The 22731-nt window shown below is 38.4% G+C and overlaps 1 protein-coding gene across 1 annotated transcript in view; it reads right to left on the reverse strand.

Moving 5' to 3' along the window:
• esyt1a (extended synaptotagmin-like protein 1a) overlaps positions 1–22731 on the reverse strand; it is a 45732-nt gene that overhangs the window by 15645 nt on the left and 7356 nt on the right. Inside the window, exons 2-16 of the mRNA XM_061903346.1 lie at positions 12729–12770; positions 8702–8836; positions 8517–8590; positions 8251–8323; positions 8090–8179; positions 7968–8023; positions 5630–5750; positions 5337–5513; positions 3216–3298; positions 3048–3096; positions 2713–2802; positions 2498–2593; positions 722–793; positions 572–658; positions 317–466 (exon numbers count right to left, since the gene is read on the reverse strand). Of these exons, the coding sequence (XP_061759330.1) occupies positions 317–466; positions 572–658; positions 722–793; positions 2498–2593; positions 2713–2802; positions 3048–3096; positions 3216–3298; positions 5337–5513; positions 5630–5750; positions 7968–8023; positions 8090–8179; positions 8251–8323; positions 8517–8590; positions 8702–8836; positions 12729–12770 (1395 nt within the window). The remainder of the gene's footprint in view (positions 1–316; positions 467–571; positions 659–721; positions 794–2497; positions 2594–2712; positions 2803–3047; positions 3097–3215; positions 3299–5336; positions 5514–5629; positions 5751–7967; positions 8024–8089; positions 8180–8250; positions 8324–8516; positions 8591–8701; positions 8837–12728; positions 12771–22731) is intronic.

The raw sequence follows: 22731 nt of genomic DNA on the forward strand, positions 1-22731 counted from the left end.
CCCACCTAGTACCAACCTCATCATGTCCGTTGTGTCCTGAGCAAGACACTTCACCCTTGCTCCTGATGGGTGCTGGTTAGCGCCTTGCATGGCAGCTCCCTCCATCATAGTGTGAATGTATGTGTGAATGGGTGAATGTGGAAGTAGTGTCAAAGCGCTTTGAGTACCTTGAAGGTAGAAAGCAAGTACATACAACCCATTTACCATTTAACCATTTAAATAAGGCGGTTTGCACAAGTTTTGTACTTTGTATCAATTGAACATTCAGTATTGGTAGACCATTAGTAGATCGAAAGTGTTTATAAGGATTACAAACCCGTAGAACAATTTTGATGGCGATGCGGCTCGCTGAACCAGAATTCTCTAACTGGAACCACTGGTCCATGGTGAGTTCAGGGGCCCCCAGAAGGCGAGCAAGAGGGATGGTCAGGTTGCCCAGGGAAAGAGATCGGTCATCATCCTTCACCTGATTGACACACACAGCAAGAACAGGAGTGGGAGAGGAAAACAATCCTTATGCTCCAAACTGAAAAAACTAAGAAAAACATGTTTTAAAAATCAAATCTCTTACTTGAATGTCAATGTCTTGTTTGCGAGGATCTTGAATGAAGAAGGTAAAGGCATCCTCCCATACTGGGTTGTTGGTCCCATAGCAAGTCTGCAAAATCACTTTTTTTAGCTAACAGTTTTATTTATTGCAAAGATAAATAGTTGCTATTACCTTGCTTTCTCTGGTGGTATCCTGAATGGAAATTTGCGCCATTGGGCTTGGGTCCTTATTGGCTTTTCTCATCTACAACATAATAACATAAATTAGCGCTCTCAAGCGATACATTTTTTAAATCAAATTAATCTTACTTGGGAATTTTGGTTCATAATGATGAATTACAGTAAATTATTCACTTGCATAAATTACATTATTTCGTTCGTATGTACATTCATAATATTTGGACAAAAATGCAATTTTGTTTTTACAATGTCATACAGGAACTTGAATGTACGTGATCAACAGTTTTATCTTTAGTGCCGGTTTATTTTGAAGAGAAATTTGCCAGCGAGCACAGCAGTTGGAGTATCTTCAGTAATTTTTTAACTGGTGTATGGGGATGCAAAAATTATAGTTTTTTACTGTACAAATGTAGTCCAAGTAATAATCTCGTTTTTCTCGATCATCAGGCAACAAAAATTTCACAACATTTTTTTTATAAAATCACGTAGATATTCATTAGGGGCTCATTGAGTGGCCATCTTGTGACCGGAGGGTTACTGGTTCAATCCCAGCCCAGCGAGTTCATGTTAAGGTGTCCTTGAGCAAGACACTGAAGCTTTAACTGCTCCTAACGGATTGTGGTTAGTATCTTGCATGGCAGCTTCCGCCATCAGTATTCCACAATTCCTTGGTTCTTAATGACAATAAAAACACTATTCTATTAGAGATTTTTTTTATTTATTTATTGCTGTCTAAATAAAGGTAATAAAATAATAGCATTATAACAGTAAAAATAATAAACATAAACAAAAATTATTTTTAATATGATACATAAAAAATTATAATTGTATGATTAATATATGACTAAGATTAACTTTATTGAGCCCCCGGCGATTACTCGAGTGGGTAATAAATTTGAGTGTAATTATCAGCGATGAGGTGGCGACTTGTCCAGGGTATACCCCGCCTTCCGCCTGTATGCAGCTGAGATAGGCTCCAGCACCCCTACCAACACGAAAGGGACAAGCGCAGAGAATAGATGGATGGGGATGAATGTTATTGTCGTCAACTGTCATCCATGTTTATTTATTCACTTTCAAAAATTGTATGCTGTGATAATAACAATAATAAATAACTGGAATGCACATAACTAGATCCCATGGTATGGTGTTATATTATAATTTGTGTTATGTTAGTGTTTTTCAAATGCTACATTTACTTACAATTCTAATAGTTTATTCAACACAGACAGAAAGGAGCAATCTCTAACGTAAAATGGTCACCTAATGAAACCCTTACCTGTTGCTATTTGTTTACACTGAACGGACTGAACGCTAAGCTATTGATTGTAGGTGACACCCTTAAATTTAACTCAATAACGCAACTTTCATTTAGCAGATTTTCCAAATGGGTGAGCCATGGTCTGCAATGAATCTCTGGTCATTTTTAAGAAACTGTTTGCTGCTTTGCCCTGCTGCCATTTTTAAGCTAATGTAGCATGTCTTTCAATAAGTACATTAAAGCAAATGTACCGATGGTGTAACTTTGTTTTTGTTTTGCACTAGCATCATATCTGTTTATAGCAAGTGAGGGGGAGTGAAACACACAATCTAGTGGAGCCTTTGCCCTTAAATAACCTTGACGTTTTCAATCACGTCTTTGGTCCGTCTTTAAGGTTACCATAATGGTTAAGCTAAAGGAGTGGTCCAAATAAATTGTGTGAGTAATCCGACTATATAATTAGGATATTTAAGTATAAATGATGTAAATACAGTATGTTCTGCTTACAGGGAGCTCATCAGCCTGATCGAGGTAGATGGCCAAAATGGCGGCAGATGGAGGATCAGCGGTCTTGGTGGTCAAGTTCTGGTTTCTCTGGATAACCTGTGAGCAGAGATGATCCATATTTCTACTTGTGACTATTTGAGCAGCATTTGTTCTTAACATCATAGAACAAAATGACAATTACGATAATCATCATAATGTCTTCTTCATTGACTCGCCTCAGTCAGCCGGTCAGCAGAGGACAGCAGAGAAAGCCACTCCAAGCGGAGGTGGACACTACCAGATGGGACGTCCTTCAGATTGAACCACTGTACACAAAAACACATTTTCCCCTTCTTTATCACATATTTCAATCCCAACGGGGGGTGGAAGGAATTAAGTTGCAGAGATCAAAGTTGGTCACAAGGAGTCACATGCAAGCCCAGTCTGTTGTCACATGCTAAGAGGATTACAACAGTCAACTTTAGTTTGTGCTTAATCATTTGAGTAAGAGGTGGAACAGAAACAAACCTTGGATATTGTTTGCTGTGACAAAGCACAGTAGCGTACTTACATCATCCACCACTCTAGCTTGTTTGACAATATGAAGATCCACCTTCAGCCTGAAAAAGAGACGGAGGGAGTGCAATGAAATGTTCATTGTCATGCAGAATTGGGTTTTAACATGGTGGCGTGATGCGTGAGATGCACAAATAACACAACATGAGAACAAGTAAACTACCTGCCCAGGAAATCGTCCTGGTCTGGGTCTTTGTCAAATACTTCCACTTCCAACTCCTGACCAGGGACTTCATGGACAATCACCTGACATACGCATAAGTGAACAACAAACATAGCAAATATACAAATAGACTGTAAATAGAGCCACGTACGACACAATATGACAACACAATCACAATGGGAAGAAAGGATTTCACTGTATTGTGCTCATGAGGTTGATTATTTAAGATCGTCTTGGGATCTGTTTTGGTTTGACTTTCAAATGTGTGCCGCCCCCCAAAAGAAAAAAAAGAGAGCAAAGTTTCTGAAAGATTTGCTTATCACACAATTTGCAGCTTCCTGCTTCCTAAGAATGCAGAGTACAAGATGCAATCGTCACACAACCGTTCAAGTCAGTGAGCAAAGTGTTCCATCTCGGACACGTACTGCATCACAGAAAAGTCAAAAGGGTGCAAGGGCCATTTTGTTATTTTTCATTTTCAAAACCAATACAGTATATAGATTTTTTTTCTAAAGAAAACACACAACCTGCATTTGGGTTATTAGCGTTGACATCCCAAGTTTTCTTGTTACATTACACGGGATTTTATGTTTTCTTTAGTATTAGTTTTAGATTGCGCTCAGAGCTGCACTTTGAACTCCCCTGCACTAAAAGATGTCAAAGCAACATGGACTAAACTATTACTGTTAACTTGGTTGTTACAGTAACACCATACATTGTCATTCTATGCACAAGGGGTAGTATCCCAAGCAGTCCAGCAGGTGGAGCTGTGTTGAAAAAAAATATTTATTTTTTTCCTACGACTCATTATTTAATCAGTGCAGTTTCTATACCACTTGTCCTCATTAGGGTCACAGGTGAGCTGGAACCTAATTCAGCTGATTTTGGGCACAACGCAGAGGAAACTCTATACTGGTCACAGGTAAATTTCAGAGCACATATAAACCAGGGGTGTGCGAGCCAATGTTGATATCAGTCCGATATAAAAAAAAAAGTATTGGATTGTATTTTTTCTTGTATTTTTGTGAAATAATTTACAAAGGGCAAACATGGGAGGCTATAGTATAGGCTAGTCAAAACTAGTAGCAGTTACACAACAGATAAGCACACAATAGCATAAAAGCTGGACAAATTACAGTATTTAATAAGTGTCCTTAATTTAAAAATATTGCAATCTAAATAAAACATGACATTTGTCAATACAAACAAGTATCAAATAACTAAAGTTATATATTACTTATATAATCAAAGTCTCCAAAGCAGAAGCTTATTAGAAGTGCCCAGTAACAAATGTGCTTGCATCATTCAACTTACTGTGCCCTGAGCTTTATCTGATTAATTATTGTGACCACTAGGTGTTGTTAAAAAAACAACTCCACTTCAATTTAAAGACAGTATAAGTCCATACCAGATGGTTAAATATAAATAGGTTAGTTTTTGTTATACCCACTGTTGTTTTCTGTTAGAATAATTTCACTTGATCCATCCTTTTCTAACATTCCACACTACAAATATATGATTTTGTGCTGACATCGCAATCCTCAAATAGTGGTATCGTGTCGGAAGTGAAAAAGTTGTCTCATAACATTGATATTTTTGGGATGCTGGAGGAGGCTGCAGTACCTGGAGAAAACCTACCCGAGTTGGGAAAACATTCAAACTTAACGAGCGTATATCTCCTAACAGATAATGTGGATGAATAAATCTGTCCAAGCATACTTTTAGTGCTGATTTTGGAATATTTTTTCGGTACAGTCTCTTGATTTTTTTATTTCGTACAATACATTTTAGTCCAGTTTGTTGGTGCTTCTCACAATACCGCTTGTTGAGTAAAGCCATTTAAACAAAAACTTTGTCCATCAAAAATCGGTACCCAGGCCCACAATGCATTGTGAAATCACATGCCCTTTCGAGCCCTATACAAACTTTTTGATTTACGAACCTTGTTCAGAAACCAATTAAGTTTGTGGTTTGAGTTTACATTGTAGTGTGTTACACAAATTATTTATATCAACACGGTGTTTATTTACATTAATCTGTCAACTTGGCAACTTAAGTTATTCTCCCAGTCGTAATGTTACATAATTAATCATAGCGACCCCTGCTCCCATCCACGCTCACCTCATACATCTCCCTCCACTGCGGGTTCAGATTGCTGTCCACATGATGCGAGGTAAAGATCTGCGTTCCCACGCGAAGCACAGCGTACGGGTCAGACTTGCCATCAATCAGACCCTTGATGACGGTGTCCTTGGCGGTCAAATCTTCGGCTTCCAGCAGGTGAATACGCACGACTCCCTATGATATATGCAGAAAGACATTGATTTAAGTGTGCTGTGAGACGTTTAGGTGATGCATTTGCTGCCAATGTGTATTCTACAGTTCCCAGGCCATAAATTTACAGAGACGGTTACCCTTGGGAGAGGGGAGCGGAGCTGCGCAACCTGCAGGTCGGCCACCAGGGGGATGGTGAGACGGTTGGGGAGGACCAGTTGGGAGGCTATTGCATCCATTATCATAGTGTCCGACATGGCACTGCAATGAATGCAAGGATGATGGGGACACACAAGACAAACAGGAAGTGGCTACTGCTGACAATGAGAACATAAATAACACACCCAACACCCATTGGCTGTCATGTTGTGGGAATACATTTTAAAACATGACAAATTGCCATTGTCAGAGGAATGACACCCATGACAACTTCTAAACCTATTTTTACTAGAACAGTGAAGAAGCAGATCATTTTTTACTGAAGCTGTTTCTCCATCGTTTACATTCTGACAATGAATAATGACTTTTAAAAATGACATGTTTAATAAATACCAGAACACAAAGCAGTAGTTCACAAAAGTAAGTACACCCCACAGCTTGTATGGCAATATAGATTTTCTATCCATTGAAAATGTCATCTTCGTGAACCGCAGCTCCCCTGAGCTGGAGGCACTCATGCACCCCCAGAACATGGCACAACCACCACCATACTTGACTTCAATTAACCTACTCAGTGACCGAGTGAACCTAATCAGTGGCCTAGTGGTTAGGGTGTCCACACTGAGATCGGTAGGTTGTGAGTTCAAACCCTCAGCCGAGTCATACCAAAAACTATAAAAATGAGACCCATTACCTACCTGCTTGGCACTCAGCATCAAGGGTTGAAATTGGGGGCTAAATCACCAAAAATTATTTCTGGGAGCAGTCACCGCTGCTGCCCTAACCTCCCAGGGAGTGATCAAGGGGGATGGGTCCATTGCAAAGAATAATTTCGACACACCTAGTGTGTGTGTGAGACAATCATTGGTACTTTATATACTATCATAGTAGTACGCACTTGTTTTGCCAGCAATCTACACTAGGATGGCTTGTCTGTCATGATCTGGCAGCTCTGTCTGCTTGGTGTTGCAGTGCCAGATTTTCGGGCTACAAGGCGGAGCCACCTCCGCGCACACCTGATACCCATTTCCTCTTGACTACTTAAGCGCTCCAGTTCATTCACTCGGCGCCAGTAGATTCCTGAGGGTTCACCCTTCTAGTCGTGTTCATGTCCTCCGCTGTGGCTCCGCTCACGGTCCTCGTTTCTGTGGCTCTGATGTGGCGTTGCCATGTAGTGTTTATTTATTTTTTTCCAAACTTTTGTGTACATTTTCTGTTTTCTCCACACATTTTGTGTGCATCCCAAGTTGTTTTTCTCACTTCTTTTTGAGTGCGCTTTTTGTTGGTATCTTAATTGTTTTGTATCTGCATCGGGGTCTTACTCCAGCGAAGAGCGATTGTCACATTGTTAGTTTACAAAAAATCTATACTGCTATACAAGCTATACACTGACTATTTCAAAGTATATTCAAGTTTCAGATCCACATTATTGCTACTTTAGAAGAAATGTACGGTATGTACTCACGTTTGTACTACTGTAATTCTGTATTTTTCTTGTTATTAAACAAACAGGAACTGGGATTCTGGCACCAAAATACATTAACTAACATATTCACTTGAATATGTCGCATTGTATACACACCAATCCAATGATACCCAATACAAAAACTTTGGTGAAAATATGCCTTCACAATTATAGTGATCATGGTCAGAAAGGTATGCACTTAACCAGTATTTGTTACTGTGATTGTCATTTGGACTGCAGCTATCAATTATTAAATCTAATGTAATCTAATTGGTTAAAAAGTACTTAGTGCTCTTGCTTTACAATATGAAGGTCCTGGGTTCGATTTACCAGGTTCGGGGTCTTTCTGTGTCGAGTTTGCATGTTCTCCCCGTCACTGCATGGGTTCCCTCCGGGTACTCCGGCTTCCTCCCACCTCCAAAGACATAGATTGATTGGCAACACTAAATTGGCCCTAGTGTGTGAATGTGAGTGTGAATGTTGCCAGTCTTTGCCACACTCACCCCCCAACCACTCTCATGTGCGCTCTATAGCAGTGGTGAAAGTTACGTGCACTTGATGCGGTCAAATTTGATCTATTTTTATTAGTGACACTCATTAAATGATTAATCAAAGCGACTAAACATAAATCCAAAGTGTTTTCTCATTGAATTAATTGATTAACCGTCGCATTATTAAACAGTGTTTGTAAAGACATGTTTGCATTGGGACTCATTTTATTGTGCATCTTGTGTTGTGCTTTCTCATGTAGCACACTTACAAAGATCAGTAATCCACCATTATACCTCACAATATAGACAATACAATATAATTAAAGCCAAAATGACTTCTCGGGAAGATCATTATCAACTCACTTTAGTCCAGGGATATCCAACAAGTTGGTCAGACCAGTCCAGTTAATGTCCAGTTTCTATCACACAGTTCAAAGTGAGAGATGCAGCACATAAATTAGAAGAAATAACAGAGTTCAACTCACAGGTCGGCGGATGAAGAACATGGTGATTGCCCCAACCAGCGGAACGTCTCCAATCAGAGGTTCGAGGATCACACGCAGCTTCCCATTGAGCTATAGAGTTTATTATGTATGTAAGTGTACTGTAAATCTGTCTGAACAAATATATGTTATTATCTTCATACCTGAATCCCTTTAACCCCAGCTTTGCAAAAGTACTTCTTGATTTCTACGTTGATCTCGACATCGCCGGCATAGCTGCAGGAAGAGCCATGTTTATTTAAGCAAAGTGGCTGTTATGATGAGTTTGTGATGAAAACCTGTTTTGAGTTAAGTAAACATACTGTATACGGACACACTCTCAAAATGTCTAAACTGACTGGTTTCTTACACTCAGTCAACAATGTCATACAAAAAAATAAAAAAATCCACTAATAATTATTATATTTACCTGAGGTATAAATCCAACATGACTTGTCTCCTGTCATGTTCTGTGTGAGCTTTCACGCCAGATACTTTTAAAGCCTGTGAACATGGTGGGATTAAAGATAGCAAAAAAGGCAGACATTAACAATATGCTATTGTTATATTGCTATATATTTTAAAAGACCCAGAGAGATGTTGTTAGTGAGATACCTTGTCTCCTAGGTTGACCTTGGTGAAGCTCAGGGTCTGCAGATGAATGCTGGAAGCTCGGATGGTTGGAGCGATGGTCTCCAGGAGTAATTTCTCCAGAAACTGCCCGATGAAAGGCCACGCTTGCTGTAAGAGCTACACAGGGGAACATACAACATCACTAGAGTGCATTGATAACTGTAGGTTCCATAGTTTTGTGGTTATCATGTTGGCTATATGCAGAATGATCTAGGTTCAATCCCCAGTGGAACCAAAACTTCTCCCATACTTCCCTTATGGGTTTAAAGAAGTTTAACTCCAAAATGTAATTCGGCTGTCATGCACTTTTAGAAATGTCTGAGCTATAGATTATTGTCCCTATGTACTTTTTAATAGTTTTGTCCTAAGTAGGTATATTCAACCAAATTGTTATAAGGGCCACATTTCTATAAAAATAAAGAGAGGGCGGCCAGACGTCTCCCTTCACTATTAGTCTTATTTTAGATATTCTGAAGACACAGGGTCCTCTACAATGGACGTTTGATTTTGGTCTATTTATTTTGTCAGAGTTACAAGAGCAGTCTGCTGTTTTTAAGGATTGAGTCTAAGTTTGAGTTTTTTTCGAACATGCATACAAATACAACATGATACATCACAATTACCAGTTTCTCTTTTCAACATGTTTGAAAAGGAGCAGGAAGAAGCATAGTTTATTAATCCTACCTCATTTTCATTACATAGTATTTTCTAACACTTTTGTTCACTCTTTGTTCTCAATTTATTCACAATATACTCAATAAATAATACAATTAAAGAATAAAAAATATAATTATTGAAGTAAGTCGTATTTCATATGGTGAAATAAATTAGATTATAAATAAATTCAGAATGTAATCATGGTTATTCTTTGTACTTTGTAAACACTTTGAGTTTGAAAAGTTTCTTAAATTAGATCATATTAGTATACTGTTTGAGTTCTTTACCTAATTCATTCCATCATTTAATTCCACATACACGTGCATACAAATGTTTTAAATTACATTTTACTCTAAGGTTATGTTTCTCCTCTTTTGTTGAGAGGAATTGTTGTACATTCTTGGGTAGCAGGTTATAGTTTGCTACGCGCATATTATTCTGCAAAAAAGCTAGTCAAAGATCATTTCTATGACAGCACTCTCAGGACCTTCTGCAAAAATGTGCGTCTCTCACAAGTTCTTAGACCTGAACTGGCAGGCCACTAGTTGAATAGCCCAAATGACGAAAAAGAAAGGACCTTAAATGAAACCTTGAGGTACACTACTCTAATAACTAAAGAAGTTGGACAAACGAGTACTGACTCAATCTGAAGTAAACAAGCTACAGTAACACCTTTGCTACATAAATCACATTACGTAAAAAATGTCCATCCATTTCCTACCGCTTGTCCCTTTCGGGTTGTGGGGGTGCTGGAGCCTATCCCAGCTGCACTCGGGCGGCCCTGAGAAAAAGGAGAGGACTTGAAATGGTGTCTTGAGAAACACCTCAATTATGAAAATCACAAATTTGGACCCCAGTCAAGGCCGCTTTAATGCACTGGCCCCCACCCAATCAGGGTCCCCAAATTTTGACAGGGAAATGTTATGATTATTCTCAGGGCGGCGTGGCGAGGTTCTGAGAGTGGTCGTGCCAGCAATCTGTAGGTTCCTGGTTCGATCCCCAGCTTCTACCAACCTAGTCACGTCCGTTATGTCCTTGAGCAAGACACTTCATCCTTGCTCCTGTTGGGTCATGGTTAGGCCCTTGCATGGCAGCTCCCGCCATCAGTGTGTGAATGTGTGTGTGAATGGGAGAATGTGGAAATGTGTAAGAGACCAGAGTACAACTATTGAGTTAAATATAGGTAGTCTCCCGGATCGCCAGCACTGTGTTTAAAGTTATCAGGCTTCTACTACGGTCGCACAGACGGGCATCCGCTTGTCAAGAAGTTGATATATTCCTGAACTAAATTATTTTTAAAATGTTGCTGTTTGGTTGAGTGAATAAGGATTTTTATTTCAAACTGTGTTTTTGTGCGGGGGGCATAGTGAGGTGGGGGGTTTGAAGCTTGGGGGTAGGGGGCAAAACCCCCTCAGCTGCAGGTTCCCAAGGTGGACTGGGCCCTGACCCCAATGTTCTATGTCTGCGAGCAAGGTTAAAATGTACAAATATAAAAGCAAGATTCTGCCAATCTGTCTACAGTGGTCTCAGTTCCTATACAACAGGTGCACTCTAGTGTTTGACTCTCAAGTTTTGAACTGAACTTCTGCAATTTTTGTCACGGTGGGAATTTTTGTCAATTCTTCTCAGCAAAAGAGGAGAAATATAACCTCAGAGAAAAATTTAGCTTAAAACATTTGTATGCACGTTCAACACTTAAAACCTTTATTGTATCAGTAAGTGGAATTAAATTATGGAATGGATTAAGTCAATAAATCAAACAGTGTACTAATATGATCCAATTTAAGAAACTGTTCAAACTCAAAGTGTTTAAAAAGTACAAAGAAGAGAAACCATGATAAAAAAAACTTACTGAACTAATGAAATACAACTCACTTAATCATTTATTAAAGTTATGTTTTCAAACGTTATTATTTATGGAGTACATTGTGAATAAATTGAAAACAGAAAGTAAACATAAGTGTTAGCAATTGCTATGTAATGAAAAGCACTGATTCTTCCTACTCCTTTTCAAATATGTTGAAAAGAGAAACTGTTCATGTTGTTGTTGTATGCATGTTCGAAATAAACTCATAACATAACCATAACCATATATGATAATCGCTTCAATACATAGGCAACTTGTGTTTCCATTCTACTGGTACTTTAAGAGAATAAGGTTGGTGTTCATGGTAGAATAAAGAAAAACTGAAAGACTAATCTAAATTGTACAGTAAACTAATTATAATACGGTATCTTGACAGTAACTGCACAAGATATCTACAAAAATGAAGAGAAAAAAACACTTCAGCATTATTAGGTTTCACATAAACATAAACTAAAATACACTGTTTTGGCCTGTTCAGGTTGCTTCAGACATTTGTTTATAGCGACATTTGGAACCTGAGAATAAAACCACTTCATATTCAGTCAATTTTCAGTAAAAAAAAAAAGATCTACTGTGAGTGGCCGTTAAATTTTTAATGAGTCATTCCTGGTTAAATACATGAAGAATAAAAACAAGCAACAAAAGTAGTAGGATGTGGGTACAGCCACACATGACAATGGAGTACATAGTGGCAATGCACACACAAAGCACATTAAAGCCACTATCACTACCTGTTTCCATTGTGGCTGACTAACTAAAACTCACACAGGAAATGAATAATTGACCATTCTGTTTAGTAATATGAATGTTTAGCTTAAGACCCCCCCCCCCAAAAAAACTACAAATAAATGGCAGTAACAACAGAGGAGTTTCAAAGGATACATATTTGAAAAAAGCTCTGCAGAGCGTTAAAGTGCTTTTAACTTCAGCATTTGGGTGTGAGGTGCAGCATGAGGCCCCAGTAACCTACATCTGCACACTCATGAAACTAGTCATGCTTTCAGGCTTACATTGTGCTACACGGCCCACGTTTAGTTCTGCAGCAACCATGCAGTCAATTCACTCTACCCTGTGTCGACTCCGACCACTGCTTAGTGAAGAAAATCTGCACTGTTGCAAGTTGAACTCAGCAAATTACTTTCACTCAATGTGGACCTCTGACATTAGAGTTGAACCGAATTGTCCCCCTCCAGAAGGACACTTTACAGTATTAGTATTCACATCCACATTTTGCCTGCAGTCTATGTTCCTGCATTGACAGAGAGGGAGAGATATCGTCTCACCGCAGCTGAATTACACGAGCAGATAGAGTCTGCATTGGATGGAGAGGCTGCAAACAAAGTCGGGTCATCTAAAGTCCGGGGAAAACAAGTTCTTTATCTTAATAATTGTTGTGGGGCACTTCCTCTCCTAGTTTCTCATATTTTGTTGGAATGGCATGCTGTTTAAGTGGCTTCAACACAGGATGAAAAAAATACAACTGACCTTGTTCACCCAATCCACTTTTTCCACATCTGGGAAGTTGACCTGTGGAGAAAAGGAAGACAAAGTTGACACCAGAATGTGAAATAACCTGCAGCCCTTAGCAGAGTACTTAGAAAGAACACTTAAACTGTAGGTTCACAGTTTTCAAATTATTCAACGCTCCCCTTCTAAATTGCAGCGCACAAATAAAAAAAGTGGCAGAAATGGAAATAACCGCGGTTACAAATGACGACAGTTCAGCGAGTTGTTGTCTTGACTTTTTTATGAAATAAATAGTTGATCCATCAACATTTTGATGTGTGTTTGATATACAGTAGGGATCGACCAATTATCGGCACATATTTTTTATATATATCGATAAAGCGTTTTTTTTTTGTTTTTTTATTGTCATTTTCTTTACAACTACAGCCCGTTTGCCGTGCATAAGAAAAGTGACTTTTTTGCCAAAGCCCCATAATTTGATTTCAATTCATTTAAGTAAAATGAATAATGTAATTGTCAATAATTCTCCCCAAATATGTTTTAAAATCTGACAGGGCATGTATTTGATTTCCTGTGAGAATTTTTAACTGATCTTCGGCGTGGCAAAGTTGGGAGAGTTGCTGTGCCAGCAGTCTGAGGGTTACTGGTTCAATCCCCACCTTCTACCATCCTAGTCACATCCGTTGTGTCCTTGGGCAAGACTCTTCACCCTTGCTCCTGATGGGCCCTGGTTAGCGCCTTGCATGGCAGCTCCCGCCCTCAGTGTGTGAATGGGTGTGTGAATGGGTGAATGTGGAAATACTGTGAAAGCGCTTTGGGCTCCTTAAAAAGGGGTAGAAGAGCGCTATACAAGTACAACCATTTACCATTTCTCTCCTTGTAATTGCAGTGCTGATCGCCTACAGTATGTCTCCTCTGCTGAAATGAACTTGTCGAAATGTCAATTTTTTGGCAGAAATTCCTGTTTTTGTTTTTCTTTCCTGGCGGCTTTCTCCCATTTGTTTTCGCTCCTGCAGCAATTGCATGGCATGACAAGCCTCCGGTTGCAACACTTCGAGTGTGGGCTCATTAAAAGGAGCGTGGCGAGACCAATTAACGCGACAGAGGGGTAGAATATGGATGGATGGACAGAGATGGCTGGACAGAGATGGCTGGACATAAGGACCACAAAAAAGACATCGCTGCCAAAAATCCAAGCTTTGTGTAAATTGACAAATAAGAGACTTACAGCTAAGATAAGTTTCAGCACCCCCTGCAATCCCGAACGGGACAAGTGGTAGAAATGGATGGATGGATTATATAAGTAAAGAAAAGCAGGCATCAGCTCACACATTCTCATACTTTCTGAAACATCCAGGAAGAAATTATATCAGCCATCTTGAAAAATGTCTCAACAATAAGCGACCTGAAGGAGCCCAGAATAGTTCTTATTCAAATATTTGCAATATTTTAAAGTTCTTGACTAGGGAATCTTACTGTGTACATACATCTACTGATGCCTGGAATCGTCGGGTGTTTCGGGTCTTTCAACATCATACACCCTCCTCCAGGTGACCCAACCGGGGCTGATCAGACCCCAGCTTGTGTCCAGATGGCTACCTATTTACCATGACTCCATGGCTCTCCTCTTTTGAGCCACAGCCATCTTGAGGCCCTCTCTGGCGCATCGGTGGTACTGCAGATGGCTCTCCTCCTTCTCTCTCCCTCGATGCCCAAAGTGCTAAAGGCTCTGGTCAAGGAGCAGGCTGCAAAACCCCTGCATCCAACCTCAACTGAGAGACACCTCACTCGCCACCCAGACTGCTGACAGTCATGCAGCCTTGCCTCTGCCTCTTGAACTGCATCCTCAGCCTTCAACTTCCTACCAGTCCTCACTTGGATCCCTGCTTTAGCCACCTTCAAACCTCTGAGTCCCTCAGCTGAACCACTTCTCTAGCTCTTGCTACCTTGAACTCTTCCTCCAAGGATTTGAAGGGCAGTTGCAGTTTGTTGGTGTTCCCGTAGAGTGCAAGGCTGCTCAGGCTCTTAGGTAATCCCAGCCACCTCCGGAGGTGGCTACTGACCCTACTCTCTAAGGTCTCCACTGTTGTATTAAATCCATAAACTGTTTCAACATTTTATAAAATTAAGTCAATGGGGAGTAAAGAAATCAGGAGACCCAGGAAATTTACGATATTTTGAAATGCAAATGCTGATCCTCTTAGACACACGTAATAAAGGCATTAATTGACCAAAACAATAGCGCCGCATAAAACATTATGCTGCTGCTGGTTCGATGTTTCCTAAAAATATTTAAAAAAAAAAAAACCTTAAAGCCTTGTCCAGCTGTTTATTGACATACTATATACCATTCATGTTGAAATAACTGTTACTGCAAATGCATATCGACTCTAAATATCGGTAAGGGCCTCCTTGACTACTGATAATCAGTATCGGAAAAAACTATATCGGTTGATCTCTAATATACAGTACTGTACAGCGCTTTATATAGTGTTCAAAGTATACAAACCTTTACTAAAATATGGACTTTTGTTGAGGTTGGAAATCCATTATTCATGTTTACATTGTTTCTTATGGAGAAATGTTTAATCGATTCAGAATTGTAATAAATACGAGAATCGACAGCCCTACTTTTACTTCTTTTTTTTTAGAGTTTTTACAGAACTGCCCCTGCGTCCTTTGATTTTTGAGTATGCAGGCCATGGTGGAAAATGTTTGGACACCCCCGATACAGGGATGGGTACTTAATTTGGTACTTTTGTAGGGACTAACTAGCACAGTTTGACTCTGGAACAGATATGTTTCATGTCCTTATGTACATCGAATGGGAAAAAGAGTTTTAGAATAAAAAGCAAAAAATAATCCGCATTACGCCTAACAGGTTGTGTGAACATGGCAGTCTTAACTCTTTAACTAATTTATTCCTGAGCTTTAAATGTGAACACTTTCACGAGAGCAGCCATCATTAATATTTATTGTGACGCAATAAATCAGAAAGAAATGGGACAGACTAATGTTCTTAAAGGCAAGACTTGGAGCCAACAACACACTCTGAAAAAGTACATCATTGGACGTTGACAGTGACAATGGCTTTTGTACCCTTCCATCTTGTGGACCTTTTTGGTCCTGGGACAAGTCCAAACAGCTACCTCAGACTCCAATAATTAGCCCTGAGGGGTGTGTTGGTGTACGTACAGTAGATCAGCGGTCTCCAACCTTTTTTCTTCTGAGAGCTACTTTTACAAAATGAAAAAGGCTGAGAGATACTCTTTTTTTGTGACGTTTATTTTCATAGCTTATTTCAACACAAACAAAGGAAATAAGCATTTTTGCTAGAACATTAACACTGTGTTGTTGTACAAAACTCACATTTTGTAATAAAAATTCCATCCATCCATTTTCTACCGCTTATTCCCTTTTGGGGTCGCGGTGGGCGCTGGCGCCTATCTCAGCTAGTAGGGCGGAAGGCGGGGTACACCCTGGACAAGTCACCACCTCATCACAGGGCCAACACAGATAGACAGACAACATTCACACTCACATTCACACACTAGGGTCAATTTAGTGTTGCCAATCAACTTATCCCCAGGTGCATGTCTTTGGAGGTGGGAGGAAGCCGGAGTACCCGGAGGGAACCCACGCATTCACGGGGAGAACATGCAAACTCCACACAGAAAGATCCCAAGCCTGGATTTGAACCCAGGACTGCAGGACCTTCGTATTGTGAGGCAGACGCACTAACCCCTCTTCCACCGTGAAGCCCGTAATAAAAATTGAACAATCAAAAATTACTGTTAATCTGCATCTTGTATTTCAATTTGTATTTATTTTTAGTTGTTTATTTTAAATCACTTTTAGAACTACTTTGGCTGAAATGAAATGTTTATTTCGGTCATGTAATCAATCAACCATTTTGTGTGATCAGTTTTACAGTACAGGTTATACATAAACAATCATACACATACACACAAAAGAAAAGAAAAAGAATGACCGAAAAAAGAAGAGGCTGAAGCCAAAGCTTATATTTGCCTATCCTATATCTGCACTGAAAATTAGATTGCCTGGAACATCAACGTTAAAAAAAAAAAAAAAAAAATCAATGGCATCAAAGTAATTGTTACTATATTTTATAATTTTAAATTATTTCACCTTTCAAGGTTTTCTTAAACCTTACCAAAAAAGTGCATGTCTTCAGCTCATAACTGAGCTTGTTCCACCATTTAACTCCTAAAAGTGAAATACATTTGTATTTTATATTCGTTCTCGCTTTACCTATTTCAAAAATCAACATCCCCGTAATTTATAGTTTTCTCCTCTTAAATGAAATAACCTAAGAATACAAGCTGGAAGGCTGTTGTTCTTTACTCAAAACATAAATTCCATCCATCCATTTTCTACCGCTTATTCCCTTTGGGGTCGCGGGGGGCGCTGGCGCCTATCTCAGCTACAATCGGGCGGAAGGCAAAGTTCCATTGTTTTTAAAAACACAATGTCTGAAAATTCTAATACCTCTGAACTTATAAATAATGGATTGGTATGTTCATAGTAGCACGCTTTGTATATTATTCTAATGACCCTTTTTTTAAATTTTATTATTGGGTCTATGTTTGTTTTATACACATTTCCCCAAATTTCAACACAATACGTTAAATATGGAAAAATAAAAGAATAATACAACATATGCAGGCATTTCTTATTCAGCATGTGTCTTACTTTACAAAGAATGGCAATAGATTTGGATATTTTTCCCTTTATGTATTCAATATGCCGTTTCCAACATAGTTTATGATCAATTATTATTCCCAAGAATTTAGTTTCATATACTCTATCAATATCCACTTGATTTAATTTTAATTTAGCTTCACAATTTGTCCTTGCACCACAAAACAACATAAATTTAGTTTTCTTATCATTTAATGATAACTTATTAATATCAAACCATGTTTTTAGCTGAATTAACTCAACCTCTATTATCCTCAACACTTCTTTCAAGTCTTCTCCTGAACAATATAAATTTGTATCATCTACAAACATAATTTCAATTTATTAGATACATAATTTCAATTTATTAGATACTGAACAAATATCATTTAGGTAAAGTATAAATAACTTAAGTCCCAATACCGAGCCTTGTGGAACCCCACAAGTTACTCTTCTCGGCTGTGATTTAGTCTAATTAATTTCCACATATTGAGATCTGTTACTTAAATAACTACTTAACCACTGTTGTGAAACACCTCTTATGCCATAGTTTTCCAATTTTTGCAGAAGTAAGGAAGGATCGATTGTGTCAAAAGCTTTACATAAGTCAATAAATACTCCAACGGTGTGTTGCTTTTTTTCTATTGCTGTAGTCATGTTTTCTACAAAGTCCATCACTGCTAGGGATGTAGATCGATTACTCTTGAAGCCATACTGATGGTAATTCAATAGCTCATGTTTGTCAATGAATTTATCAAGTCTATTTACAAATAATTTCTCAAGAACTTTTGCAAATTGAGGTAGTAAGGACACAGGTCTGTAATTTTAGACCATATGTTTATCACCATTTTTAAAAATTGGAATCAATTTTGCAATTTTCATTTTGTCACGAAAAATTCCAGTTGATAAAGACTTATTGCATATATAAGTAAAAGGCTTCAGGATACAATCTATCACTTCTTTAAAAAGTGACATATCCACGTTGCTACCAGCGACAGATTTTTTGCTTTTAAACTTTCTGACCACTTCTGACACATCACTTTCACAAACCCCGCCAAGAAACATTGAACTTTTAATGTCAGATACCCGCTTAAACTTTTTCTCATCCTTCATATTAAAATTAATATTTTTTGCCAAATTTGGACCAACATTCACAAAAAACTTATTGAATTCCTCAGCTATTTCTTTTATATTTTCAAAAATTAAGTTGTCATCTTTTACCAGATATGCTGTAAAATCCTTTTTGCTAGATTTTTTAATCATAGTATTAAGCACATGCCAGGTTTCAATGATATTATTTTTATGTTTATGCAGCAATTGTTCATAATAGTTTTTTTGTTGCAGCCTCATGATACATGTCAATCTGTTCTTATAATTTTTATTTTTGTCCTCATTTTCCTTTGTTCAATTCTTAATAAATTCCTTGTGAAGCCTTTTTTTTTTTTTTTTTTACAGGCTTTTTCTAAACCCCGTGTTATCCATGGTTTCTCCCTCTTTTTAGTATTTTGCTTATATTCTCTCAATGGACAATGATGGTCATAAAGTGTCAGAAATACATCCAGGAATGGATCGTATGCTTCATTAGTATCCTCCACAAAAACATTTTCCCAATCTTGATTTAAAAATTCAGCCTTGAATGTCTTAACTGCTTCTGGTGATTGTATTCTATCAAAATTATTTATTTGTCTTTTTGTTTGTAAGTTTTGCTCGTTGTTCATTTGAATCTCTGTAATAACAGGCAAGTGATCACTTACATCAGTCACTAAGAGTCCACTTTTTATCTTCCCATCAAATACATTTATAAAAATATTGTCAATCAGTGTTAAGCGGTCCTTTGTTATTCTGCTAGGTTTTACAACTAGTGGAAAGAAACTCAAGCTAAACATAAGATTAACATTATCAGTGGTTTTCATGTGATCATTAAAGGGGAACATTATCACCAGACCTATGTAAGCGTCAATATAGACCTTGATGGTGCAGAAAAAAGACCATCTATTTTTTTAACCGATTTCCGAACTGTAAATGGGTGAATTTTGGCGAATTAAACGCCTTTTTGTTTATCAATCAATCAATCAATGTTTATTTATATAGCCCCAAATCACAAATGTCTCAAAGGACTGCACAAATCATTACGACTACAACATCCTCGGAAGAACCCACAAAAGGGCAAGGAAAGCGATGACGTCAGAATGTGACGTCGCCGAGGTAACACACCCACCATTTTCATTTTCAACACATTACAAAGACCGGGTCTCACCTCTGTTATTTTCCGTTTTTTTGACTATTTTTTGGAACCTTGGAGACATCATGCCTCGACGGTGTGTTGTCGGAGGGTGTAACAACACTAACAGGGAGGGATTCAAGTTGCACCACTGGCCCGAAGATGCGAAAGTGTCTGCCGCCAGACCCCCATTGAATGTGCGGGAGTGTCTCCACATTTTACCGGCGATGCTAAGGCAGACATGGCACAGAGATGTATGGATAACCTGCAGATGCATTTGCAACGATAGTCAACGAAATCACAAAGGTGAGTTTTGTTGATGTTGACTGCCAGCTAATCGATGCTAACATGCTACGCTAATCGATGCTAACATGCTATTTACCGGCGGTGCTAAAGCAGACATGGAACAGAGATGTATGGATAACCTGTAGATGCATTTGCAACTATATTACGTTTCCTTCCACCCACATTTAATGCGGAAAAAACACTTACCAATCGACGGATTTAAGTTGCTCCAGTGTCAAAAGATGCTAAAGTCCTGATCGTTTGGTCTGCACATTTTACCGGCGATGCTAACGCAGCTATTCGGCCATGCTATGGCTATGAATAGCGTCAATAGCTATTCACTCAATAGCTTCAGTTTTTTCTTCAATATTTTCCTACTCCAACCATCTGTTTCAATACATGCGTAATCTGTTGAATCGCTTAAATCGCTGAAATCCGAGTTTAAATCAGAGTTTGAATCCGAGCTAATGTCACTATATCTTGCTGTGGTATTCCCATTGTTTGTTTACATTGGCGGCACTGTGTGACGTCACGGGGAGATGGCCAGTGTCTTCGCAGAGAGCCGAAAATAAGGCACTTTAAAGCTTTATTTAGGGATATTCCGAGACCGGTAAAATTTTGAAAAAAACTTCAAAAAATACAACTAGCCACTGCGAACTGATTTTTATTGTTTTTAACCTTTTTGAAATTGTGATAATGTTCCCCTTTAAATTTCATCAAATCAATGTTGAAGTCACCAAAAATCAAGATCACCTTATCATTATGTCTTTCATATAACTCAAAAATGTTCTTATTAAATTGATCAATGCATGTTCCAGGAGTTCAATAAATGCAACTAATTCATATGTTTTTGGATCTTTCAACACTGATTTCAATAGTTACACATTCCATCAGATTGTTAATAGCAGTTGTCATGTCAGCAATCAGCCTACATTTGAGAGAGGACATCACAAACAATACAACACTTCCTCCCCTTTTGTTCATCCTGTTTTGCCAAAACATTTCATATCCCTCTAATCCATCCAGAAATTCCTTACTATCATTCAGCCAAGTCTCTGAAATTGCAATTATGGTAAACCTTTTCTGTATTTGTTTAAGATACTCTTTAATTTTGGAAAAGTTACTGTAAAGCCTCCTGCTGTTGAAATGAATCACTGAAAAGCCTTCCATTTTAACATTTGAATTAAACTGTTCTTCAGTATAATACTCACAGTCCACATTAGAGTCCTGATAAAAGTGAATATCTGGCTCAATGTTATTTTCTAACTCATAGCATTTATGTTAATGAAAGTCGAAAGGCTTGAATTTCACGCAGCTCATTTGTTCTTCTGTCATGTTGGTTGTCCACACGGTTTATCTGCACACAGTACACAGCCAACAACGAACATTTCCCCACTATTCCACTTCCTTATCATGATCATCTGTTTCATTTATATTGATCAAGTTCCTTCAAGTGTTTGACCACTAATACCCTTGCTTGTTCTGGTGGACCATTCAATCTGATCATTACTTTACAGTTCCTTGCCCATGTGTCCTGGATTCGCTTTCCCCTTTTTCAAGATCCTGGCTTGTCTTGCAATTTCTGCATTTCTCTATGTGAGATGTTCATTTACATACACTCCTATGCCTTTCAATTTTTTTTTACCAGCTTAAGCATTTCAATTTTATGTTTTCTACTCACAAAGCGGGTGATGATGTTGGGTCTGTTGTTTTGTTTCAGTGGAATGGTGTGGCAAGCAGCTATACTGGAACTGCATACTATAATTCCTTTCTTATTGAAGAAGTTGATGACTTGCTGCTCAAGCGTGTGCAGCTCACCTCTTGGTGCATCTTCTCCCTCCTTGTCACCTGCTGTGATCCATGCATATAAGCGGTGGCTTGTCTCCTGCCCAGAAATAACAAGGTCATCCATCCTGGAGTACTGCTCAAGATAGTCCACTCTTCTTTCAAGTTCTTCAATCCTCTTGTCTTTGTCTTTGATTATTGCCTTCAGCTGCTTAATTTCATCAATTAAGTCCAGAAGGCCCATTTGCTGTTTTGCTACTTTGCACAGTTCCTCTGACATGAAATTCAGAGACTTTTTCACCTCTTCCATTTCTTCTGCTAACTTCTTAGTCGCCATTCTTTGGTGGGGAGAAGTACTTTTAAAATCCAGTTGATCTTTCAGAATACTTTCTGATTGCAGGCAATCCAGTATTGATGGCGTGTTAGTGCATTGACACACATGTCATCAAAAAGTCTCCAACAATTCCAAAATTACAAAAATGATCCGTCAGTTTGATGTTTATCTTCATTATAAACATGAAGATGTTGCTCTGGTGGATGGATGACAACTTATTTTCAAGCTATTTCATGGATTGTTGGAGCTGTGTGACCCAGTGCATCTAGCCACAAAAGTAAAGGATGTTGTTTTTTATTTACAAAACCCAAAATCAGTGAAGTTGGCACGTTGTGTAAATCGTAAATAAAAAAGAATACAATGATTTGCAAATCCTTTTCAACTTATATTAAATTGAATACACAGCAAAGAAAATATATTTAATGTTCGAACAGAAAAACTTTTTGTTTTTGCAAATAATCATTAACTTAGAATTTAATGGCAGCAACACATTGCAAAAAACTTGGTGCAGGAGCATTTTTACCACTGTGTTACATGGCCTTTCCTTTTAACAACACTCAGTAAATGTTTGGGAACTGAGGTGACTAATTTTTGAAGCTTTTCAGGTGGAATTATTTCCCATTCTTGCTTGATGTACAGCTTAAGTTGTTCAATAGTCCGGGGTCTCCGTTGTGGTATTTTACGTTTCATATTGC

Source organism: Nerophis ophidion, linkage group LG06, assembly GCF_033978795.1.
Source record: "Nerophis ophidion isolate RoL-2023_Sa linkage group LG06, RoL_Noph_v1.0, whole genome shotgun sequence".
Lineage (NCBI taxonomy): Eukaryota > Metazoa > Chordata > Actinopteri > Syngnathiformes > Syngnathidae > Nerophis > Nerophis ophidion.